The sequence below is a fragment of the Cucumis melo genome, chromosome 11, assembly GCF_025177605.1.
Source record: "Cucumis melo cultivar AY chromosome 11, USDA_Cmelo_AY_1.0, whole genome shotgun sequence".
NCBI classification, from domain to species: domain Eukaryota; kingdom Viridiplantae; phylum Streptophyta; class Magnoliopsida; order Cucurbitales; family Cucurbitaceae; genus Cucumis; species Cucumis melo.
In genome coordinates, this window is record NC_066867.1 from 32,328,903 (window position 1) to 32,353,833 (window position 24,931).

The following is a 24,931-nucleotide window of genomic DNA, read 5'->3' on the forward strand; positions in this document are numbered from 1 at the left end:
CCATATTCTTATATGAAAATCAATATCTCTCTTTCTTAAGATGTCAAAGATATGCTTTAGTGACAATATACTAAAATATATAAATATACATATCATATACCATGATTTTTCTTTATGTTGGAAATATGCTAAAATTGAAAATATAAACACATATGTTATTCAATATACAAGAGGATATATTGTACCAATTGTTGTGATAATGCACCTATCATGGTTTATTTTTAGAAAATCAAAATATATTCTAAATAAATTGTGATGTATATATCAAATATATATTATTTTCTTATTAAACTCTTGTTGGTTTCTAACTAAACCCTACTTTTGCAACTTTCTTGACAAGGTTTAAAAAAAAAATAGTTTTAAGAAGTTCACATCTACGAGAAACTTTTGACTTTTTGGTATTAATATTCTTAAAAGTTTAGAGGATTGTACTATTAAGAGTAAATTATACAAATTTATTTATTTGGTATATAAAGCCAAAGAAATTTTGTTGTGTAGAAAAGTATTGTCCATCAGAGAAAAAGAAAAAGCCCAAATGTTAGATAGTAAAACATAGATTCATTACCCCCACTTTAGTTTTCTCACTTTTTTGACAAAATGGAGAAAAATTGGAATAGAGAGAGAGCAAACCAATCAATCAAATATAGAGAGGAAGAGCTGTAATAAAAAAAAAAAAAAAAGAGAGAGAGAGAGAGAAATAAAGTATCCAACAAGAATTAGAATTGAGTCATAAAAGAGTATAGTATCATCATCAATATTTGATGAAGTAGCCAAGCCAATCCAAATCCAAGCCAAGCCAAAACCAAAGCTTTTCAATCATGGAGGAGGAGAAGAAGAAAGAGGACGGACCCATCTTCTTCATTTTTATCTGTTTCTTATCTCAAAATCTCATCCTCTCCTAAACCCCTTCATTAGTCCACACACAAAGAGGAACCCACTTTTCTTTTTGGGTCCTCCCCATCCCCACACACAGACATGGCAGACCAAAACAACAACAACAACAACAACAACAAGCATCACCCATTACTTCCTTCTCCTGCAACTTCTTCATCTCCATTAACAACACCTCCATTACCTACACCTTCTTCAGATATCAAAGACTTCACTCTCATTATTTCAAACAAAGATCAAAACAACAGCAACAGCAACAGCAACAACAACAACAAACAATTGGCTCCTAAACGTACCTCTAATAAAGACCGTCATAAAAAAGTCGATGGCCGTGGTCGTAGAATCCGTATGCCTGCTCTTTGTGCTGCTCGTGTCTTTCAATTAACTCGTGAATTGGGTCATAAAACTGATGGGGAGACCATTCAATGGCTTCTTCAACAAGCTGAGCCTTCTATTATTGCTGCCACTGGCTCCGGTACTATCCCCGCTTCTGCTCTTCATGCTGCTGGTGTTTCCCTTTCCGATCATGACTCCTCTGTTTCTGTCTCTGCTTCTTTAACCCCTAAAATCGAAGCGGTTCCCAGGACCAATTGGGCGATGATGGGTGCTAATTTGAGTAGATCTCACATGGCCACCCCGGGGTTTTGGCCCTCTTTAGGTGGGATTGGGACTGGATTTGTTAGTGAGAATCCGGGGTCGATTATGCCCAAGTTTGGGTTTCATGGGTTTGAATTTCAGGGGATGAATTTGGGATCGGTGAATTTTCCGGGCATGATTGGGAATCAACATCAACAAATACCTGGGTTGGAGTTAGGGCTTTCGCAGGATGGGAATAATTTGAGAGGGATGTTGAATCCGCCTTCGTTTTCGCAAATTTATCATCAAATTGGCCAAAATCGTGAGTCCTCTGCACCCCCATTGGAGCAGGATCAAGCTCCTGAGAAAGATGATTCTCAAGAATCGAGATAAAGGATGACGACGATGATGATGATGAACGAAGGATTTGATGATTTGGGTTTTCCAAATGGAAACTCTTTTCGGATTTCTAGGTCTAAAATTAGGACTAAAGAAGGGCAAAATGAAGAAGACGAAGATTCAAAGATTGGTTCATAATTTTCAGTGTGTGTGTTTGATTCTTCAAATTCAAGGTTAATTCTTTTCTCCTCATCCTCAATTTTCTTTTTTCTTAAATAAAAATAAATACCCCAACTAAAAATAATTGAACTCATTTTTGTTTCAAATCTGGCAATTCTAATCTCACAGATTAAATGAAAATATATATATAGAAATTTAGTTGCTTTATTTTGGAGAAAATAAAATTAATTTCTTTAAAATCTTTCTTTAATAAATCCCAAATTTAGTCTTTCACAACACTTCTGGGTTTTCTATTTTAATGGAATAATATAATCTGTTCTTGGGAATAAATTAACCAAAACAAAATAATGTTAAGGTTCTTCTATAAGTTATCCATTCAAGATTATTGTTTTCTTCTTTATTTATATATATATATAATTATAGAGTGTGATTTTTTATTTTTTTAAAATATGCAGGTGGGAAGTTTTGAGGAGAAGATCAGTGGTTTAATTGCAAGATTGAATTTGACTTTCATTTCTTCAATTTTGAGGTGTGTGTATGTTTTGTTTTGTTTTGTTTTGTTTTGTTTTTAATAATTTATATAAATAATTTGTAGAAAAGAAAATGAGTGTAATATTTAGTAATTTTTGTGAAGTTGATGTGGAAAATGAAATTTGTTCCATCATTGCATTTAATGGATGGTAAGTTAAAGAAGAAAACAACAATCTATCCATTGCAAAATTTGTGGTCAATATTGACAACCAAATGCCAATTCCTTCAATCTCCATAATTCTCCAATAATTTCACCATCATATATTATTACTATTTCTTCCCTTTTTCACTATTAATTTCTCCTCTTTTTTTTTATAAATTTTTTAAAGTTAATATTTGAATTTTAAGTCGAAAAACTATGAGAACCAATTCAAAAAATATTTATAAATATAGCAAAATATCCTAATCTATTTGTGACATATATTATTATCTTGATATGTCTATCTTTATCTTTATATAACAGACAACCATAGATAAAATGTAATATTTTCAAAAATCATCATTTAATTTCTTTGCTTTCCTATCTACTTTAGTGTATGTTTTTTGTTTTTACCGAGAATTCAATCATTTTTTACTTAAAAATGATGAAAACTATGATAAAAAATCGAAAGGAAATAAACTTAATTTTTTAAAAACAAAAAATCAAAACGATTACAAAACATATTCTTATTTGCGTAAAAGAAAAAAAAAAAAGATGAAAATCATAATTTGAAAATAGAGAGGAAGGAACAAAAGTTTCAAAAATAGTGAACCAAATACAAAATTGTTTATTAATTTGCAAATGCATCTATGTTTGGCTCCTCCATCTCTCTATATATGCATATTAATGAAGACAAATAACAAAAGGCTTCAACTTTCTCAAACATGTAAATCAAACAAAGAGGGACTCCCAAACTAGGAGGTTTTGCTTCATAAATGAACTTAAAAAGTATATGTAATTACAAAATGATACCATTAAAATCAAGCTTTTAGAAAACAAAAGTCACTTGTACGTACTAAAGAAAGCTTGCTTGATAGAGATGGAGTAAAATTTTGTTCGAAATCTCGCTATTTCTTTAAATGAAAAGGTTTTGACATTTGATGCCGAGGAGTATAATGTGTTTTCTTTATTCTAAGTGCTTAAAAACATCTTCTTAGTGAAGAAATATATTTTCTGTTGGGCTGCAGCTTCATTCTGTCTTCTACTTTGGCTACTCTCCATCAAAGTGTAAAGTTGAGGGAATGGAAAATGAATTGTGGTTTCTTTTTCTTTGAGTCTTTCCTTAAACCTTGTGAAATTTGCTTACATGTTGATGCTACAGACACGTTCATCGCCTCCGGTCCACAGCTGATCACGCCGATTTCAGTTCCCTCGTCTTCGTGTTTGATATTTGAAAATATCTCTGTTCAATCCCAAACAAATTACAACCATATATTGTTTTGGATATGCAAATTCCCAATGTGCTTAAAATGAGTTTTTATAAGAGATACCATCCATACCTTTGAAGTTAGGCCTTCCTCCGTAGTATATTTCATGTTCTTCCTGTCTACTTCCTCTTACTACTGAACTTGGAATTGCATTTTGTGTTCCGGTTTTGGTTTGGATGAGTGCTAGATTTTCTTTCTTCAATCTTCGCCATCTTAAAACAATCCCAACGACTGCACCAGATAAGATAGCTAAAGTAAAGGAAGACATCAGAAGTAGATCTGAGATCCAAGATGGAGTTCTATCTTTCGTCTTTTTAGAGGCTGTCTTGGTTGGAATGACAATATGGTTGAAGATGATCAAGGTGATGAGGAACACGATAGATGTTAATCCAGTAATTGCAGCCATCCAGTTGAAGCTTTCAAGTCCTTGTGCTGCATAGCTTGAACATTTAGTGCTTGATTGTATGGTTTGCATTTGAGAGAACTTGTTTAGCAATTCTACAACAGTTGCACCAGACTGTACTTCTTGTGTCACAAATACTTTAAGCTGCAAATTCATTTTCTTGTTCGAATGGTTCAGTAGTAAAGGTAAGATCGAGTTGAGTAGCGAAATGTCTTGGGAGTTCTTCATGACATGTATAAGTTGTATTCTTGCAGGGCATTTGAATCGACTACTGTTTTGCATAGAATTGATCTCTTGTAAAATGCTCAAAAAAGGGGTTATTCCAATTCCACCAGCAATTAGAAGCAAGTGATCATATCTGCATGAAATTAGTTAGGTGTTTGGATTATGCACGATTTGAAACGAGTATCCGAAACATTAATCATGTACATTTGAACCGAAACACTTTTTGTGTATGTAAACCTTAGGAAGTCCATGGAGGAAGGTCCATAAGGGCCCTCAATTGCAATGGAGATGCACTTCAACTGATCTGATTCTCCCTCTCGCTCTGTGCTTATCACGTCATATAAAGACCTTGTCCATGACTTATCACATTTAACAACAATCGACATTGTTTCATCATCAACATTCGAGCTGGAAATCAAGCTGAAAGCATGCCATTGAAATCTAGAAATCCTTGGTATCTTCACATACACAACACTAGTTGGTTTATACTTCAGCCCTGCCGTAGCAAACAAACTTAGCCATTCAAACAACTATTACTTTTTGTTTCATAAATCTGAAAAGGAAAGAAAGAGATGGATGAAGAAATATATACTTCGATCTTTTGGCAGAGTTAGCTCCACAGCTTTGCATGGGAGGATTTGAGCAGACACGACACAAGTTTCAATTCTCGATTGAATGATTCGGAGGATCTTATCAATGCCAAAGAGAAACAATCCAGGAAACACCATGTAAAAATGTCTATCTCCAGCATGAAACAAGAAGAATACAAAAAAAACAATGTACAAATGGTGTGTATAGTAGAAGATCTCAAACTTTCTCCTCCTTATCTGAGGCAAGGAAGTGATCCAAATCACTAATCCTGTAATCAAAGTAATCTCCCCGGCAATGTAAATCCGGCCGGTGTTTTGCCATTTCCACACCTTGTTCCAACAAACCAGAATTCAAATGGTATCATTGACATTGTCTATAAAGTAATAGAATTAGTAACAACAAAAGCAAAGGAGAGCTACCTGATCTTGAATATTGTTGCTGATCCCCCAGATGAACAAGGTGCTTATGCCATGGAAGGTGCCAAATAACACCATTGCAGTTCCAAGCCAAACATGATATTTCACTGAAGCTTCAAATTGAATGCCAATTAGCTGAAATGGAGCCAACCCTCTCAAGATAGGCAGAAGAAGTAGACCCAAACAAGCCTCTGCTAGCAAGCCAAACCTTGTGGCTATTCTTAAATACTTGAGTTCCCATCTGAAAATCATCAAAATGGACAATAATTCAATCCATTTTGATAAAAATAAAACATTCAATAGTTTGTTCTTCAAAAAAGACTCACATCTTCAAGTTGAGTGATTCAACAGGTAGCAACTTTCTGAAATCTTTAGAAATTCTAGCATAGAATGTCCAAGCCAGGAAGAGGAGAAATAAAGCAATACCCAGAAGCTCAATTCCAGATAAAATACCCAAATAATTGTTCACAACAAGTGGGTTTGAGAGAGCATTCGAAAAAGTTGAGAACTTTGTTTGTCTGTAGCCAAAAAAACAAAAAAAAAAAGAGTAAGGATTCAAGAAAAAGATCAAAAGGTCCGATAGAAATTTTGAACTGTTCAAATGAACTTCAACCAAGTTGAACTTTCCTGAAAGTTTGTGGATTGGAGGGTTTGTTATTTAAGTAAACTAGTCCAATGATAACAAGAACAATAACAGGAAAAGTATAGACTACAAAGTTGAGACCTGAAAAACATGAAATTCATATCAATTATATAACGGATAGCAGGAGTTGTATCTGCAAGGAAGATGAATATGAAAAACATGCAAATTTCATACCATAATATCCAAATAGAGAGGCTCGGGCACTATTTTCAGCAAGATGCCATTTTTTTGTCCAAAGATCTGTTGGTTTTAAGAGCCAGAGAGAAATCCAGCCAGCACATAATAGAATCATCAACAGTTTGGTAGCAGTAAGAAGAATTGCTCTTGCCTTTTGATTTCTGTACATATTTGCTGTTTGGCTATTTGGGGTTTGAGTTTATGCTCTGAATTTATAAATTTTAGAGGGAAATCAATAAGAATGTTTCAAAATTGATTGACTCCACTAAATCCATTGGAGGTGTTTAATAAGGCACTTCTCCACTTTCCACGAGTGTCAAAGGCTTAAAGCTACGTGGTGGGACATTGAAAGTGATGGAAATAAAATAAATCTTTTGAAAATCTTACATATGGCTTGAAAAGTCTAGGATTTGTTCAGTGTCAGATTGAATTGAATTCACACAGCTAAAATGCAAAGTGACAATATATATTTATGGCGGAAGTCTAACATACTAACGGTGTAATAACATATTATAGTTTCTTCTAACTCATCGTTATGACAAAAATCTGAACCTCCTATCTCAAAGAATAGTACATATCAATTACGGTTCTGCCGACCCATGCTCACTTTAGCAACTCGTCATTATTTTACGACATCTTCTTTGCAGTAGAATGGAAAATTTACAAGCTTCATTTTCCATCTAAATCAGCTTGTAATGAGCCTTGAAGGTTGAAGCCATAGGTCTGGTACTGTTATATTATGAGTGCCTTTTGATAATCGACAAATGGAGAATAGTGACATTTCATGGTGGGAAAATGACATCATCTTTCTTTCTTTCATTCCTTTTCCTTATCGCAGTTTGTTCACCGATTGGATTGATCGTTATCTTTACCATTTTGGTAGTAGCATCTTCTAGCCAACTTTCCAAGGCATGATCTTAATTGTTACACCGCACTTTTGTTGGTCTATGTGAGACTTCATAGATTCCACAAAGCACAATCTTGCACTCAAGATTCTACTCTGCAACTTGCAGAAAGCCACAAGAAAGAAGAAGAAAAGGAAAAAAGGAAACAAACAACAAACAACAAACATAGATGTCTCTTCAGAACGTGCTTGTTACAAAGAAACTAAACTAGCTAACATGATGACCAAAAAAAAAGTTCCTACTTTTCTCCAACCAACATGATTTTGAGGAGACAATTGGATTGGATTTGTCCATAAAAACTAGTGAAATGATAAGTAATACACTACCCTTTTTTTGCAAAAGTTCATAACCATAGCTATTACCTTGACAGGAAAGAAGAGTTCAACAACCTTAATGTTATCCCCTCTTCTTACGAGCTCGCTACCAAGAAGAAATGGATGGAGTCTTTGGAGGTTGGATAAATGTACAAACATACATGTGCTTATAGTCTATTTCAGGTGTAAAGAAATCGATATTAAAAGATGAGCGAAAAACCTAAGCAAAAGATAATCTGAACATATTGTATTGGCTACAGGATGTCAGATCTCAAATTATATACTGCAATTCTCTAAACCCTAAGGTCAAAATCGTAAATAATGTAACATCAGATAACAGATTCAAGACAATCTAACATCAAGATTACGAGGAAATTAGAAACAGATTACCGAAGAAATGGTGGTGGTCAAGCAGCAGAGGCAAGTAGATGGAAGCAGTTGGAGTACAAATATAACGTCAGGAAGCATTAGCTATAGATAGAATTTATTCAATTGTCCATTACCAAACATCATGGTTCGTAGAACCATTATCAAAGCAAGCCACTTTTCACTTTATTTATTCATTTTATTTCATTGTTCAAAGAGGTTCACTCTGTAACATTCACATCTGCTTTTGTATTAATCAGCAGCCTACTGATGTATCTAATCCACACTTTAATCAAAATCTTCAACACCTACCACAGTCATATTTTACGTGCTTTTAGATGAGGCTTATCTTGTTGTTTTGAAGAAAAGTGAAGAGAAGTTGGAAAGACTTTGCAACATTAGGAAGAATTATCGGTGGCTGTATTTGCCACCCCTTCATAATATTCTATATAGGACCCCACATAAGGATGGACATGTAAAAGATTAATTGTTTTAGGCTATTTTGACAAGGACCCACTTTTAAATTCTTGCTCCCTCTCTCTCTCTCTCTCTCTCTCTCTCTTCTTTGGTATTGGAGACATAAATGTATTTGTTTAATGTTTTTTTTTAATTTTCCTTTATCTTTGTTACTCTAAAAGTTGTTGGTCAGTTTAGAAAGAAAGAAAGAAATAAAAGAGATCAGTATATAATTTACAAAGGATGAAAAAAGTGAGAGGGAAACAGAAAAATCAAACTGATAAGAGTTCTTTATTCATGTGGTTAAAGCTAAGGAAATAAGGGTCACACTTTTCACTTTGAGAGAAGCAAATCAGAAGAATTTCTTTGGTTTTTTCATCTCATCTATTTGACTTAACCAAAGACATACAACAAGGGGAAAAAAACAAATGTTGACATAACAATGAAGTTGCAGGCCCATGATACAAGAGAATCTATCCTCTTTTTCTCTCTTTTTTCTCTTTTGTATACTTTCACCCCACTAAAACACATTCTTGTCATTTTCATTCTCATATCAGTTCTCATTGTTATAGCAAAAGAGAAAGAGAGAGAGCTAAGAATGGAAGAGGACTTTCAAGGGAGACCAACAGAGTTGCAACTGCAATGTTTCAGTGCAAGGATCATGTCGCCAGAAATCGTTGAGATCGGAGAGGAAAGTAAGACTATTATTAGTAGCAGAGACGGTGCTGCAACTGACGTCTACGTCGCCGTGGGTAAAGATGATATAGATGTGCTTAAATGGGCCCTTAATCATGTCGTCTCACCAGGTTGTTGTGTCTTTCTCGTCCATGTTTTTCCTCTTCTCACCTACATCCCTACACCAGGTAATCAAGATTTATACCTTTCTTTCCTTTTTTTTTTCCATCTTTCAGATCATAATCAAAGATTCGCAGATCAGTCATCAACAACTTTTCTAGGTTATTTTTCTTCTATAATATGCCTACAGATGATGTTTGATGAATACGGGTCATAGTGAAATGCCATTATTTTGTTCCTTTTGCCTCTTTTGACTATCTTTTTCTTTCCAAAAGAGTCAAACTCAAGTCTAGATTGTAGGAATGAATCATTCTTTAGATGATGGAAAGAACACTAAGAGCAAAATGTGTTGAATCTAATGTGATCCTCGCCTTGTTTACACAATGGAGAATCTCTTCAGACACACGAGAAAAAAGATATGATCACGAGAAAGTTAGCATATTCATTGGTTTGATATTCATCTATGTTCATGAATTTGTCTGAGTTGCAGCATTTTTTTAAATTTTGGTTTCAGTTGGAAGATTAGCAAGAAGCCAACTGACCCGAGAACAATTAAGAGTGTATATCAATGAAGAAAACAATAGAAGGAGAAATTTGTTGGAGAAATACATCCGCTTATGCACTGATGCCAAGGTGTTATTAGATCAGTTCCTCCGACTCTCCTGTCAAAACAATATCATACGTTTTAATCACTCAAACATAACTCATCACTCAAAATGTAAATTCATTTTTCATAGTATTAAAATTGATTTGGAAGGAACAAAACTGATTTTCAGAGTGGTTTCATGACCATTTTGGAGTCCTCCTAAACTTGCCCGAAAAACACAAAATAGAGATACTAATTTGTCCCCATATTGTCTCAGGTAAAAGTAGACACATTGCTTTTAGAGAGCAATACAACAACCAAAGCAATCCTTCGACTAATTCCAGTGCTCAATATCACAAATTTGGTTATGGGGACCAAAACACCTCTTTCCACTAGGTTTGGATCTCTTCTTTTTTAATTCATTTTGAGTTTTTAAGATTTTTGTACGGATGACCCATTTTTAAAAATGCGATTCAATCTTAAAAAACAAATAAAAACTAAAATTTGATTGATGTTACAGACCACTGTTATGTAAGGGATGCATGTCCCGAGCCCGAGCGCACTACTCGTTTCAACCAACTAGTAGTATCACATTCTTGACTGTTTGGTAATATGGTTGAAACAACATCCCTATAGTTCGTACTACGTTGCTGCTATTGGGTTGTCCGTACAAAAAAGAAAATTCTTTCCGAATTCTCATATGATATGTGGGATTTGTTAATAGGCTATTAGGGAAGAGAATGAGGACAGGAGAGATAGTGAAAAAGAAAGCACCAGAATTTTGCGAGGTTACCATTGTTTATGAAGGCAAAAAAGTGGATGAACATCAACAACAGCAAATGGGTTTGCTTTCTTCTTCACAAAATTCCGATTGCAGGCCGCGGCGCTACGGGAAGAATTTGTTTGATTGGGTTTGCTTATCAAGCAGGTCTGGTTGCCATTGTTAATCCAATAAACAAAGCAAGAAGAGGATCGCAGATAGATCCAATTTCCCATGGATTATACCATAGTGTTATGTAAAATTTAGGATTATATGCTATTATACTACGTTTTTATATTACGTAATTATGCAACATTACGTAAAATGTAATTATATTAACTTTCCCTTTTCCGTAAGGAATATGGAAAAGGTTTTGTTTAATTATAAATAGGCAGAGGCCAATCTCAAATTCTCAACTTCGATCTCATTTGGCATTAAGAACCGAAGAAACAATGAGCATAAACTCCAAGCTTCCATCTCATATAATTGAGGAAATTTTCTCCAAAGTTTCCATGGTAAATTTCTCCCTCTTAAGGCAGGTTTGTAAAGCTTGGAATTGTTTAATTTTGAACTATACAATTTCTTCTTCTACTTTGTTCATCACGTGGCAGCCTCGTCAACTTCGTATGGACTGTGTCGACTTTGATCATCACAAATCCTCTCGAGGCATGAATCTTTTGTCTTCATTTAAATTCGATTTTCCTATCTGTAATTCCCATATTCGAATCACAAATTCATGTAATGGATTGTTGTGTATTATCGAGGGAAAAAAATATTATAGTGGGTCGAATGTTGCTACTGTAATAAATCCGATGACAAACGAGTATGTTACACTTCCAAGATACGAAGAATGTTTGTGCTTCGGATTTGGATTAGGGTTCGGTATTAAATCCAACCAATACAAGTTAGCAAGAATTTTCTTAGAGGAAAATATTTGCTGCCTTGAAATTTTAACTTTAAAAAAAAGAAATGAATGGAGGAATGTTAGTTATTTGCCTATTTTGTATATCGATCAAGATGGTGTATATTTGGATGGAGTACTCTATTGGATTTGCCTACACGAAGACCAAAAAACTAGGATGCTTTGTTTGGATGTTGAAGAAGAAAGTTTTAGAATTATTGACCTTCCAAAGTTAGCTAATTTTGCTATTGTTGGTGCTTTTAACAACGAGATTTATGTATCTATCATGGACGAAGTCAAAAAACAAATTGAAGTGTGGAAGTTGCAAAGATCTGCATCAGCGAATAACTTATGGACATTATGGTTTGTGGTCGACGTATCAACATGTATGCCGCTGTCTTATTTAGATAATATATTATGGAAGGGGTGGTTTATTAAAATTATTAAAATTTGTGAGAATGGGGAGATCTTATTTTTATTTGATCAAAATAATTTGTTCTTATATAATTTAAGAACGCAAAAGATCACAAAGATTCATGAATCTGAAGAGTATTTCTCTGTTCATGAAATTAGGTCCCTCTGTTTTGATTCCCTTTCCAATATTTTTGGAAGCTAGATTGTATTATAAGAGTTTCATGTTCAATGTAATCAAAATTTTAACGTACGTTCTTATTTAAATTTTGAATTTTTATTTTCACATTTTCTTTCATGAATATTGAAAAAAATTATAGTCTATTGGTGATATTTTTTTATATATATAGAAATAGTTTTCGACCATCAAAGTATAATCTTTTTTTAAATTGGCTATCTAAAAATCAAATTTGATCGAAATGTTTGTCCAGTATAACATTTACCTTGACAAAATACTTTCTAATAAATATTAATTTTCACAAATTTGCTAGAGTATGGAAGTACTTAATATGATTAATTTTACCATAACATTTCATCTTAAACTTTTGAATTGAATAATGAAACTATGGAAAGTATATGAATGAAAACCAAAACCACTTTAACATATACTTCACGCTCTGTACTTATATAAGTTAAATTGTATATTCATCTAATTAGTATTGATATGTATAGCACTAATGAATTTTTCTTTTTTAGTTATTATCGAGTAACGTAGACTCATAAATTAGGAAAATTGAAACATGTGGATGAAGCAATGGAACGAAAAATGTAGTGGATCGAAGTGGACCTAATTTAGTGATTCAGATATGTTGTAAGAGTGGTCCAAATACCAAAATCTAGTTGATCATTGGACCACACAATCAAAGATTGGAATTCTTTCGGATCGGACCGGTCCATCAATGCCTTTCACTATCAATCCTTTTGCTTCCTTTATTTTTTTTTTTTTTCTATTTCCTTTTCTTAAATTATATTTTAAAAACACACATTTCCAAAAAGAAAATCTCTTTCTTTCTCTCTTTCTTTTTTAACTTTATGACTAAATCAATAAAATGAATTTAGCACGGGACAAAATGTTGTTAGACAATTTATTTAAAAGGAAACAAAATCACAACCAAATTACATCATGAGATAACAACAAAGCAAATCCACTAATGAATGAGGAGAAAGAAGAAGAGAAGATGTGGTGGGTTGGGTTGGGTTGGGTTGGGTTGGGTTGTTCTAAAGTCCAAAAATTGTAGCAAACACTTTCACATAAGATGATCACAAGGAAACAGTTCCTAACTCACTCAACATGTATTAAAATAATATTGAAACTAAATATGCACATTATTTAACTTTAAATTTCATACCAATTTAATAATTTTTTAAAAAAAATGTTAAAGGAAAAAAAAAAAGAAAAAAAAAAAAGGCCACTTGGTTGTGGGGGTGTGGCATGTGAATCTCCTGTGAAAAGGAATGAGACAGTTTGGGCAGAGCACAATGCCATGCTGCTCCCACCCCATGTGCCCTTCCCTCACCCCCCCTCCCCTTCCCAACCTCTCATTTATTACCCTTTTTATTTTTTTTTTCATCTTTTTATTTACTATTTTTCTAAAATAAATTTCAATTTTCAAATTTTGTATTTTAAGTTTGGTGGAGATTCGTTGGATATGACATGGATCCCACGCGGGAAGTGAAAGAGAAAACCAGTGAATAGAAAATCTAGACAGTCGCACTGTCTGTTATAATTAAGCAGTTAGAGATGTTACCTGTAAAGAAGATTTCACTTATTGATTGTTGTCAGTAACGGTTCTCTACACCTAATGAAAATCCTTCCGTATATGGTATTATATTATATCGAAGTTTTGTTAATATTCTATACGTTTTTTTTTTTTCCATGGGAGAAGGAAGAATATTGTAGTTGTTTATATTGATGGAGATATGCCAAATTTTATTTAGGTCCCACACGAAAAGAACGAAAATAGGAGATATTCGTAATTGAAAAAGAAAACAAAAACGAAAATATATGAATTGAATAGTATAGATTGACGGATTAATTGTTATTATATACGACGATTTTACATAAGACATATCTAATGTGATAGACACGTTGTATTTTAATATTAATTAGGTGGATCGTTAGGAAATTTTTCTACAAAATTCTTTTCTATATGGTGTTAATAGGTCAAATTAGAGAGAAAATAATAGAATATTTAAAAGTATAATTATAAAAATAAAACAAATTTCAAAAGTGTTGTGAAGAAATCTCCAAACAAGATAAGAAAAATGGAAAAAGAAGAAAAAAAACAAAATAAATTATAGAACTTAAAAGGGAATGAAAAAAAGCATATGAAAACGATAGGTTAAAATCGAAAATAATAATTAGAAAACACTCATAAGAACTTAATTAAAAAGAAAAACAAAAAAAACAAAAAAAAAAAAAACAGATTGATTGTATAAACTTAATTAAGTTTTAAATTTTTGTAAGGATATTAATTTACATTCTTTTGTTTGATCAATATCATGAAAAACAAATCAATTTAAACATTGCATTATAATTAATTTTATACATGCATTGTTTCTCTAGAACATGTAAAAAAATTGGTCAAATGTCAATTTTATAAAATAAAGAATTAAAGCAAAATTTGACTTTTAAGCCTAAATAATTTCATTTACGAAAGGTTAGAGATTATAAAAATTCAATTTATTTAATCAGATAATTTGAGTTAACAAAGTAATATTAATCCTGAGTGAGTTAAGATGAGGTAAACAAAAAGGTTTTATTCTTTGGAAGCCCTTTTATTTCTTAATAAAATTAAATAAAATGGCTATGAAACTTATCAAATTTCTTCCTAACAAAACAAATAAATAATAATCTCCTAAGTATATATGGATTCGATGGGTTGACCAATGCCATTTCACAAACACTCTATCATGGAATATTCTCCAAAAACTTTAGTATTGGAATTATTTCATATGTTCCACTCATCTTTTTTTTTTTTTAACAAATTAATTTAAATATATATAAATAGGATGTTGAGAATTATACATTGAAAAAACAAATGAGAATCACTTTTCTTATAAGATAGATGAGTAATTTCTCTCATCTCATTTTTATTTGGTTTTGAGTTGAAACCTCAAACTATCAAATATGATATCATAGCTTATTAAATCCAAATGGGTATTCGAGAGATTGATTGGTGAACCCAAAGAAACATTATCTCAAGGGAAGGAAACTCACCACGATTATATGTTTATAATGATATTCTATCAAAAAGTTATAATCAAGTAAACCCTAGCTACTTGATTAGTTATACATATCGACTTTTGTTTGCTATATTTTTCTTTTCAAGTTTTAATATTTACACTTTTTTTTATCTCTTTTTATTCTCACTAAATACACATTTTCACGATTTGATTTTAATGTTTTTTTAACTTGGATATCTATTCATAATAAAAGAATAATTCTTTTAAATTGATCAACAGACATTAACACCAAAGACTGAAGTGATAAATATTTAGTGAAAAATTCAGGTTTAAAATCCAATCGTTGAAATCTAAAGACCCAAATTGAAACAAAACAGTAAATTTGTAATATTTTATTATAGACGAATCAAAATCAAATCAAACTCAAAATTCAAGAATTAAAATAATAAAATCAAATGAAAATCAGAGCATAAGTAATTTTTTTTTTTTTAAAGAAAAAAGAGTATTTGGATGGCTAAATTTTCATAATATTATTAATTTAATGTTTGAGTGATGATATAAGTGAATGTATAAATGTTTCATATAATGGTAGAATCTTTGCAAACTTTTTCATCCTATCTATACATAAGAGGACCCAATGGAGCAAAGCTTGAGTATTAGTGGCCAAAATTTCTCCAAATTAGAATTCAACTTTTTGACTCTATTTCAATCAAATTGGGTTCCACATTTATATATTTGTTTCTTGATAATATTCAATCTAAAGAACAATGAGAGCCAACACGAAAAGTAATTATAAATAAATAAACAAACAATTGGAATATTTATTTGATATTTAAAAAAAAAAACTATAGGATATTTGTAATAATATAGAATGATGGAATTTGTCACATTGGTTTCCATTTAAAAAGAGTGGATTTCTTTAAACACACACATGAATACGTGGGGCTGACTCGGATACACATAGAAAAGCCACCTTCACTACCAACACACCAATTATTTTTTAAATCTCTTCTTCTTCTTCTTCTTCTTCTTTTTTTTTTTTTTTTTTTTATGTATATAAATATATATATGATCAAATTTGGAAAGAAAATGATATTTTAAATCAATTTTTATTTCCGGCCTTAAAATTAAGTCTAAAGTTTTTGTTTTGACGTATTAAAGTGATCAGAATCTAATTATGGAATTAGATGACTAATGGACTTAGATCACGTTTTTAAATTTTAACACTATTTGTATTAAGACTAATCTCTCTATTCAAACCAAACTTTTTGTTAGAAGATTAAATTAAAAATTTCAAGAAAAATAGCTACAATCAAAAAGAAAAATTAAGACTACTTTGGTGGGGTTTTCAGTTTCGAGGCCATTTTTGGTAATTTGTTTTGGCTATGTTTTGATGTTGCTTGATTTAGGGCTTATTTTATGGTTAAGTTTTTTAAACTTTAGAAATTTTTATTGTTTTATCATTTTAAAAATATATATTTTTTTTTTTATTTCAATTTCAAAATTTTAGTTTAAGGAAAAAAAATGGGTTTTTCCTTTTTTTTTTTTTTTTTTTGAAATCCTAAATTTAATAAAAGAATTCTCGTAATAATAAAGCTAGAGATGGAAAGTAAGTAAGTGAAAAAGAAAACCCCCAAATTTAACCGTAAAAAATTCCCAAAGTAACCGAAGAAAAATGATGTAATATTCAAACATGAAAACGTAGAAAAAGAACAAACTACCAAATATAACATTCAAAGAGTAAAAACTCACCAAATGACATACTTTACAATAAATTTATTACCAAAAATCTCTTAGGTTCGTATTTTTCTTCTCTTAATATTGTATTCTTAAAAAAAACAGAAAAATAAATAGTATATTTATTATTATTATTATTATTATTATTACATTGTTTAAGATGTCATTAGTTTGTTGTTCACTACAATTCTAGTTATCTCTTGGTGAAATTAAAATTTCATCCATATTATTTGCAAGAAATGTCATTATTAATCAATTTATAATATATATATATATATATATATATATATATATATATATATATATTCATTTATCAACCCAAATGTATAAATTTAATAATACTCTTTCTCACACACTTTTTTTTAAAAATTATTATTATTGTTACAATTTTGTAACCTATTTCCAAAAATCAATATTTTTTTTATGGTAGGTAATTTGAGGGGAAAAAAATCACTAAAGAAGGTTTAGTGTGTTATGTGTTAAATAATTAAAAGCACTTTTTTTTTCTCATTTTCAAAATTTCTCATAGAATATTTTTAATCAATCAAATAAATTTTAATAGCATAAAAACCATGTTGAAAAGTGTTAAATTAAAACATATTTAAGTGGATTTTAAGTTATTGTTTAATCAACAATTTTTAAAAAATTATTTCCAAACATGCACCTAAATAACTTAAACAGAAAATGGTTTCAACTTATTTGATGTAGAATTATGTAAAGGTTATTGTTCATTTGGATGAATTTATTTAAATTGAAAGTTGGAAAAAGAAAATGAATTTGTTTTTTTAAAGGTATGTAGTTTAGTTAGACCATATATGTAAGAGAACACAAAAAAAGAGAAGAGGAAAAGGAAGGAATCTTATCACAATCATCATAGAAAAATGAGAGGATCAAAAGCTTCAAAAACAAAGCTTGGCTGTATTCTCCAAGTGGTCAAACAACTATCCTAATTCTTCTAAACCACTTCTGCTTTTCAATATATATACACACATATAATAACTACTATATACAAAAATTTTAATTTATACTTTTAGGTTTTCCCCTCCACTCCATATCTTCAATATCATGTATAAAACTTTATAATACATTATTTGATAATCATTTATGTATGCATCAATAATTAGGATTAACACAATGGATAATTAAAAGTGATGCATGCATGCATAGTTTTTATACGTAGAAAAAAATAATAGAAAGTTTGTTAAATTTAACGGGCTTGTTTTGAAGTTATATCGTTAGCAAAATCTAATGGTTGGGTTGATTTGTGTCGGTTACAAAATAATAGAAAAACGACAAAGATTTGAAGTGAATCTAACGCATAATGCATACACAAAGTCAAACAAGATGCATTCATAACAAGATAACTTATGAGTAGGAATAATTAAATATTATGCGTTTATTAATTAAGAGAGCATAGATATAGGCACAAAGATTTTTAGTCCACTTTAGTGCAATCTCACATGTTCTTGAGACTCTGCACCCGATAGAAAAATACTTCACTATATGACCACTCACCTTCGTAAGTTAAAGCATATTCCAAGATTTGTATATGAAGATATTGATATCTAAGTTTTTTATATATATTATTGTAGCTGCAAAATTAAAATTTAGAGGCTAGAAAATAAAAGGACAAATGCTTTATCTTACAGCACAATGAGGTGCCCTACCTCAAAGGACAACAAGAAGGTTTCTTTTTTTGTTTATTTGTCACAAAGGTATCTCAATAGACAACCTAATCTCACTACATTTTCATACGATACATTTAGGGTATGCATTCACCATTAGAGATGTTTTAAAAAGAACTTCATAATTATATTTCGAAATTAATAATACAAACGTTAGGTTCTTTTGGGAGTAAAATCTAAAACTTTTAACTTTATATATATATATATATATATATATATATATATATATATATATATATATATATATATATATATATATATACACACAAACATTATTTATACTTATTCCACTTAGTTTCAATTTAAAAATAATAATAATTTTTGTTAGTTTTGTTCTAGGAAAAGAAAAGAAGAAGTACACAAATTTAAGCATTGAAACAATAAACTAAAATTAGGTTTAAACATCTATGTTTGGATTAAATACAAGTGGGAGTTTGAAGTAAAAGAAGAAGAAGAAGAAGAAGAAGAAGTAGTAGTAGTAGTAGGGTAGTACCAATTGTAAGGCCTATGTGTCCTTAAAAACTCCAAAAAGAAGAAACAAAAAGAAAGAGAAAAGGGATTTAGTATAAAGATGAAATTTGGGGAAGCATGATGTTGAGAAGTCGAGGAAGCTACAATTAACATGTGAAGTTTATCAATTTAAATATGGACTACACATCAAACCTTATTCTATGTTTTATAAATAGAGACAACACAAACACACACATATCCAATATTTTTAACTTCATATTATACACTACTTCTCATTCTCGTGAACCATCACCCCCATCCCAAGAAAACAAAAAACCTTCCAAATAATAATAAAGAGAGAAAAGAAAAGGGTTAAAAGTAAAAGTGAAGAAGAGGAAGAGGAAGAGGAAGAGGAAGAAGAAGAAGAAGAAGAAGAAGACGACCAAAGTGCCAAGTGGCAAAAGTGGGTGCGGGCCCCAGCCGAAGACAGTGCTGCCCGTACCGTACATGAAATTCACATATTTAGTTTTCTTTTTTTTTTTTTCTTTTTTTAATATATATATATATATATATATATATATATATATATATATATATATATATATATATTATATGTTAAGTTATTCTTTTAAAAAGATACCCCATGCCCTACGAGTAGTACCAACATCTTTTTGGAATATTTATTGTTTTTTTTTTTTTTTTTTTTTTTTTTACTTTTACTTTTATCTAAACATCGATTTAGAGATTTTCTTTGTTAGAAAAAAAATCTAGTAAGGATTACTAAACTAAAATATGTTCTAAATATTAAGGTAATTATTATGGAAGAAAATTAGATGAAATAAAAGTAAGAGTATTCATGTTTGGAAGCAAATTTAAAGATTAGATTTTAGTTTAAAAAATTGAAATGTTTGTAGTTGACCCCTAAATATTAATTGGTAACAAATTATTTTTAATTTATTTATAGTTTGTAATGTTATATAATTTATAATATATTACCTAATACATATTTTAATTTTTTAAAACAAAAATATTAAGTTTAATTTAGTATAACATGTTATTTTGGGTTTTGGGTTAAAACTATAGTTTGTTTAGAATTTTAAGATACATCATATTATTATTATTATTATTATCATTTATTTATTTATTTATTTATGATACTTCAAATTATCAACTAAATGTACCTTTAAAATTTAAACTACGGTTTATTTTTCATATTTTATGATGTTTTGGTCTTGAAACTTTTATGTTACATGAGTAAAAAGATGTACAAAATCGTATGTAATGAGATAAAAAGGTGGATGAGTTCAATTTTTTATCACCTTTTCACGGAAAAAAAAATAAAAACTCCATCACCTTTACAATAAATAAATAAATAAAAGTTACAAGTTGACTAAGGGAATTATGGAATCGAGTTGGTTGACTTAGATAGACCTAAAATAAAATAGGGTAAACTACAAATTTGTTCCTACAATTTCAAGAAGGTTAACATTTACTATTTATGATTTGTTAAACCTCATAAAATAGTTTGGAAGTAGAAACAAGTTTTTGGTCAAATATTTAACAATCGTAGATATATTATATACCCTAAAATTAATGGGTGACTACATTCAATACTAACATAGTTACTAAACAACGAAAATTAGATATCTTAACGTCTATATTAGTTGAGTTAACCAAATGTTAGACATAAATATGAACATAACTCAATTGATCCAACATCACTCCACAACTAAAAAGTCAAAGTAGTGAAGTTATAGATCTTTTACTAAGATGCTTATATATGAATTGAGTTATAGTCGTGGATCCAACCAAACTTTACATATATGGGTATGTGTATATATAGAAAAATAAGAAAGAAAGGAAAATAAGGAAAAAAGAAAAAGAAAAAACAATTGAGAGAGCTCTGAAGAGGCACCAAGAGACAGTGGAGAGAGGAGAAAAGGTCAGTTTCAAACCACAGAAAGAGAGAGAGAAGGCAACTTGGAAATCAGAATTCCCAAAGCCAAAGGTATCTCAGAGAAACTCGGAGGAGACATCCATTTCTTTTTTCCCTAAAAAAAACTCACTCACAAATCTCCACTACTTCCCTCTTCTTCTTCTTCTTCTTCTTCTTCTTCTTATGGATTGTTGGTCCCTTTCTCTCCCTCTCGACGACGAGTTCGAGAAGCTCGTCAATCGTATGAACCCTCCCAGGTCTCTTTTTCTCTTTAATCTTCGATTTTCATTATGGGTTTTGTTTACTCTGTTTCTTTTCTTTAATGGGTTTTGTTTTCCAGGGTTACCATTGATAATGATTCCAGCAGAAAAGCTACTCTGATTAAGGTCTTTTTTTTTTCTACTTCAATTCTTATTTTCAAGATGGGTTTTGGGTTTTTGTTCTAATTGGAATTGAGTTGTGAAATTTTTCAGGTTGATAGTGCTAATAAGCGAGGGAGTTTACTGGAAGTGGTTCAGGTTCTTAATGATTTGAATCTCATAATTAGACGAGCTTACATTTCTTCTGACGGCGAATGGTTTATGGATGGTGAGCTAAGATTCTATGTCTTCCCATGAAACTGGATTTTTTATTTAAGTTTAGTGAATTGAAATAAAGGGTCTCCGATTTTGTGAGCATTTTGTTCATTAATTTTTTTCCCTCTCTCTTTGTTCTTCAGTGTTTCATGTAACGGATCAACATGGGAATAAGCTCTCTGAAAATGATGTTGCTGAGCGCATTCAACAGGTGAATTTCAAAGGCTTCCTTTGTTTCTGTTTGAATTGGAATTATAAGGAAATATGGAAATTAGGAAAAGGGTGGTTCTGATTCTAGATTAGCTTTCCATAGGAATTCAGTTTGATTTTACTCTCTGGTTCTCTTTCTTTCTACAGCCTCAGAATTTCCTGCTTTTGATTTGCATATAATATGTATGCTTGTTGCTGAATTTGTTGATTTTGGCTAACTTATCATTTAATTGTAATTTTTATTTGAAAAATTAACATAATGTGTGATCAAATAAGCATTATTAGTAAGAATTTGCTTGACAGTTTTTATGTTGGTTGATTTGAGAAATTTGCATGTCCTGAGATTGTATAAGATGTTATATTTGTGCTTATGAATGAATTTTCTTCCTGCAGTCTCTTGGGCCAAGGGCTCGGAGCTTCAGGTCATTGAGGAGATCGGTTGGTGTTCAAGCTGCCGAGGAACATACAACCATTGAATTGACTGGAAGAGATAGGCCTGGTTTGCTCTCTGAGGTTTTTGCTGTTCTAGCAGACCTCAAATGCAATGTGGTAGCTGCAGAAGTTTGGACTCATAATTCAAGAATGGCTTCTGTTGTCTACATCACCGACGAGGCTACTGGGTTATCAATCAGTGATCCTGATCGGCTTGGTAAGATAAAACAGCTTCTCCTCTTCGTATTAAAGGGGGATCGAGATAAGAGGAGTGCCAACACTGCTGTTTCGGTGGGTTCTACTCACAAGGAAAGGAGGCTGCACCAAATGATGTATGCAGACCGCGATTACGATCAAGATGATTTGGACTGTGGCTCGACAAGTGAGCGGAGAAAACCCCTTGTGACTGTCGAGAATTGTGCTGATAAGGGATATACCGTTGTGAACTTGAGGTCTCCCGACCGCCCAAAGTTGCTGTTTGATACAGTTTGCACACTAACAGACATGCAGTATGTTGTGTACCATGCTACGGTCATTGCTGAAGGACCAGAGGCTTCTCAGGTAACTTCTAATCTATTCATGGCTCGTGCAGCTCCTCCATGATCCATTTGATGTAACTTAGTTTCATTTAATTATCCTATGCGTGAAGCCGGAAATCAATTGACTATGCATTTGTTAAGCAGGAGTATTATATCCGTCATATGGATGGAAGTCCTATTAGTTCTGAAGCAGAGAGGCAAAGAGTAATCCATTGCTTAGAGGCTGCCATTCGAAGACGAACATCCGAGGTGATAAACGATGTTGATTTACATTTCTTGAATAAGATTTGTATTATCGATTCAAGTCTTATGTGATTGTGTTCTCCTAAATTCTCAGGGTATAAGATTAGAACTTTGCAGCGAGGACAGGGCTGGACTTCTTTCTGATGTAACTCGAATCTTTAGAGAAAACGGTCTTTCAGTCACTCGAGCTGAAGTTACCACACGAGGTACTCAAGCTGTTAATGTGTTCTATGTAACTGATGCATCTGGGAATCCAGTGAAGAGTGAGATGATTGAAGCAGTTCGAAAAGAGATCGGTCTCACAGTACTGTGTGTCAAAGACGACGAATTCTGCATGAAATCTCCATCGCCAGAAAGCAGTAGATTTTCGCTCGGTAATCTCTTTCGATCTAGATCAGAAAAGTTTCTTTACAACTTGGGGTTGATAAAGTCATGTTCTTGAGGAAATTGGTTTAGTGAATGTTAGAAATTTCCTTGTGAATAAATGACCTTAGAAACAGCTCAAAATTACACCACAGCTTTAGGTCAATCCTTATGTTGATCTTTGCAAGTTCAGTTTCAACTTGTACAGTATTATTCATCATGTATATGCATTTACAACTCCATCCCTTTGCTCTAAATATCTTGTAAATATATATATATATATATATATATTCATATCATATCCATTTATTACTTAATACCTTTAATCAAGTACTAAAGTAAACTCAACTCAACGTTAATTGGCACAACATTCTTTCTTAGAGATTGAAGGTTCGTTCTCCACCCTAGTTGTACTCAATAAACGAGTCAAAAAAAATATAGAATCAAGTGAATTATGTTTAAACACTTAAAATGCTTGTTCTTCACGCTAGTTTCTAAAGTAATCCTATTAATTTATTTTTAAAAAGTTTTATCATCAACCTCTAAACGAATTATTTTTAAATAGAAAAAAGAATACCCTTAATTCTATTTTTTTGGTCATTTGTATGATCTTTGTATATTCTTTTATTTTTCTATACAAAGGTTCTATTTTATTTTGTTTTTTTGAAGAAAAAAAAATCTTCCTAGTTATTTTTTAAATGCTTCTATTTTTATCAACATAGTGAAAAACAATTTCCACACCATTTAAGTATGATCCAAAATTTGATAGTAAGTGCATTGTGACAAAGCTTTCAATTAATTGATAGGTTTGTTGGCTACAAGTAAACCATTATAATGCATTTTAGTTTAAAGAAAATGTAGTGAATGAGTAAATTGAATGAGTAAAGAGAGATTGGATGATTTGTACTTTTAAGGGGAAATTTTATTGATTTGATTCCATAACAATACTTCAACCCACTTGGATGAAAGGAAAAAGAGCAAAAGAAAGAGAGTTCTTAGAGAATTTTTGTAAAAATTTCAGTGGTTGAGATTAATTCATATTGTTTTGGAATCTTAATATAATAATAAAAACCAACCCATTGATATGTAATTCTATGAGAATCAATTGTCACAATCATAACTTTTTTGCAACACATTCTTTTGCAAATATACTTTATAAAGAAGGAAAAAATATATATATATATATATATATATATATATATTAGTAATGTGGCTAAGACTAACTTCTATGGGATCTATAGGGAGAAAAGCCACTTACATAGAATAGAAGGATGTAATTTTTATTACGATGGCTAAATTTCAAGTTTAGTTCGATGGCTAAATTTCAAGTTTAGTTCTACATCCAACGTTCACGTTCGTGTTATAATTCATTGTACTTTATAAAATAAATGTATGAACTTTTAATTTTGTATCTCGTTTTTTAACTTTAAAAAGTGTCTAATAAGTCTTTGAACTTTTAATTTTCTATCTAACAAAACTTTAAACTTTTTTATTTTAGATCTATAATAGGTCATTGACTTATTCGAAAGTTATGATGTTCATTGAACTTATAATTTCGTGATCTAGATTTAATTTTATGTTTATCATATTTGTTGATTTTAAAAATAGTTAAACATGCAAAGTTATTATTAGATTCAAAATATTTAAAATTTAAAAATCTTTAACGTTTTTAAAGTCGGAAGAGAATGATTACGTTGAAGTA

General features: G+C 31.1%; 4 protein-coding genes and 2 long non-coding RNA genes across 12 annotated transcripts; 3 read left to right on the forward strand and 3 right to left on the reverse strand.

Moving 5' to 3' along the window:
* The first annotated feature begins 543 nt into the window (after window positions 1-543).
* On the forward strand, window positions 544-4,613 carry LOC103498864 (transcription factor TCP20-like). 3 transcript variants are annotated; one of them, XM_051092050.1, is made up of 3 exons: window positions 544-2,039; window positions 2,442-2,515; window positions 3,685-4,613. In XM_051092050.1, the coding sequence occupies exon 1, from the start codon at window positions 976-978 to the stop codon at window positions 1,858-1,860; it is 885 nt and encodes a 294-aa protein (XP_050948007.1). In that variant the 5' UTR covers window positions 544-975; the 3' UTR covers window positions 1,861-2,039; window positions 2,442-2,515; window positions 3,685-4,613. The 3 variants fall into 3 exon arrangements, with proteins under 3 accessions (XP_050948007.1, XP_016902500.1, XP_008459878.1); XM_017047011.2 differs by having other exon boundaries at window positions 3,819-4,613; XM_008461656.3 differs by lacking the exon at window positions 3,685-4,613 and having other exon boundaries at window positions 2,442-2,684.
* LOC103498863 (ferric reduction oxidase 8, mitochondrial) lies at window positions 3,385-6,585 on the reverse strand. Its single transcript, XM_008461655.3, has 8 exons — window positions 6,377-6,585; window positions 6,187-6,283; window positions 5,886-6,077; window positions 5,563-5,800; window positions 5,145-5,472; window positions 4,790-5,048; window positions 3,997-4,685; window positions 3,385-3,899 (listed from the first exon to the last, which is right to left on the reverse strand). Exons 1-8 carry the CDS (start codon window positions 6,546-6,548, stop codon window positions 3,718-3,720), a joined length of 2,157 nt encoding a protein of 718 aa, XP_008459877.2. The 5' UTR covers window positions 6,549-6,585; the 3' UTR covers window positions 3,385-3,717.
* A 259-nt stretch (window positions 6,586-6,844) lies between these two features.
* On the reverse strand, window positions 6,845-8,510 carry LOC127151756 (uncharacterized). Its single transcript, XR_007824942.1, has 2 exons — window positions 7,647-8,510; window positions 6,845-7,379 (listed from the first exon to the last, which is right to left on the reverse strand). It is a non-coding gene; the product is annotated as an uncharacterized LOC127151756 (long non-coding RNA).
* Window positions 8,511-8,686: 176 nt separating this feature from the next.
* LOC107991692 (uncharacterized) lies at window positions 8,687-10,744 on the reverse strand. 2 transcript variants are annotated; one of them, XR_007824941.1, is made up of 3 exons: window positions 10,595-10,744; window positions 9,758-9,877; window positions 8,687-9,274 (listed from the first exon to the last, which is right to left on the reverse strand). It is a non-coding gene; the product is annotated as an uncharacterized LOC107991692 (long non-coding RNA). The 2 variants fall into 2 exon arrangements; XR_001763914.2 differs by having other exon boundaries at window positions 8,687-9,877.
* LOC103498862 (U-box domain-containing protein 33-like) lies at window positions 8,863-10,977 on the forward strand. Of its 4 annotated transcripts, none has more exons than XM_051092053.1 (5): window positions 8,863-9,226; window positions 9,332-9,376; window positions 9,730-9,933; window positions 10,079-10,197; window positions 10,322-10,977. In XM_051092053.1, the coding sequence occupies exons 1-4, from the start codon at window positions 8,863-8,865 to the stop codon at window positions 10,195-10,197; spliced, it is 732 nt and encodes a 243-aa protein (XP_050948010.1). In that variant the 3' UTR covers window positions 10,322-10,977. The 4 variants fall into 4 exon arrangements, with proteins under 4 accessions (XP_050948010.1, XP_050948009.1, XP_050948008.1 ...); XM_051092052.1 differs by having other exon boundaries at window positions 10,526-10,977; XM_051092051.1 differs by having other exon boundaries at window positions 9,730-9,848.
* A 9,776-nt stretch (window positions 10,978-20,753) lies between these two features.
* Window positions 20,754-23,528, forward strand: LOC103498865 (ACT domain-containing protein ACR4-like). The gene is made up of 7 exons (XM_008461658.3): window positions 20,754-21,124; window positions 21,208-21,253; window positions 21,341-21,455; window positions 21,586-21,653; window positions 22,046-22,645; window positions 22,768-22,872; window positions 22,961-23,528. The coding sequence occupies exons 1-7, from the start codon at window positions 21,051-21,053 to the stop codon at window positions 23,306-23,308; spliced, it is 1,356 nt and encodes a 451-aa protein (XP_008459880.2). The 5' UTR covers window positions 20,754-21,050; the 3' UTR covers window positions 23,309-23,528.
* The last annotated feature ends 1,403 nt before the right edge of the window (window positions 23,529-24,931 follow it).

Coding starts and splice junctions, on each gene's coding strand:
- LOC103498862 (XM_008461648.3), top strand. CDS start 8,863: ATGAAGTTGCAGGCCCATGATACAAGAGAATCTATCCTCTTTTTCTCT. Junction 9,377..9,729: donor GTCATCAACAACTTTTCTAG/GTTATTTTTCTT, acceptor TTTTGGTTTCAG/TTGGAAGATTAGCAAGAAGC. Junction 9,849..10,078: donor GCTTATGCACTGATGCCAAG/GTGTTATTAGAT, acceptor ATATTGTCTCAG/GTAAAAGTAGACACATTGCT.
- LOC103498864 (XM_051092050.1), top strand. CDS start 976: ATGGCAGACCAAAACAACAACAACAACAACAACAACAAGCATCACCCA.
- LOC103498863 (XM_008461655.3), bottom strand. CDS start 6,548: ATGTACAGAAATCAAAAGGCAAGAGCAATTCTTCTTACTGCTACCAAA. Junction 6,284..6,376: donor CTCTCTATTTGGATATTATG/GTATGAAATTTG, acceptor CATGTTTTTCAG/GTCTCAACTTTGTAGTCTAT. Junction 5,801..5,885: donor GAATCACTCAACTTGAAGAT/GTGAGTCTTTTT, acceptor GATGATTTTCAG/ATGGGAACTCAAGTATTTAA.
- LOC103498865 (XM_008461658.3), top strand. CDS start 21,051: ATGGATTGTTGGTCCCTTTCTCTCCCTCTCGACGACGAGTTCGAGAAG. Junction 21,254..21,340: donor GAAAAGCTACTCTGATTAAG/GTCTTTTTTTTT, acceptor GAAATTTTTCAG/GTTGATAGTGCTAATAAGCG. Junction 21,654..22,045: donor TTGCTGAGCGCATTCAACAG/GTGAATTTCAAA, acceptor TTCTTCCTGCAG/TCTCTTGGGCCAAGGGCTCG.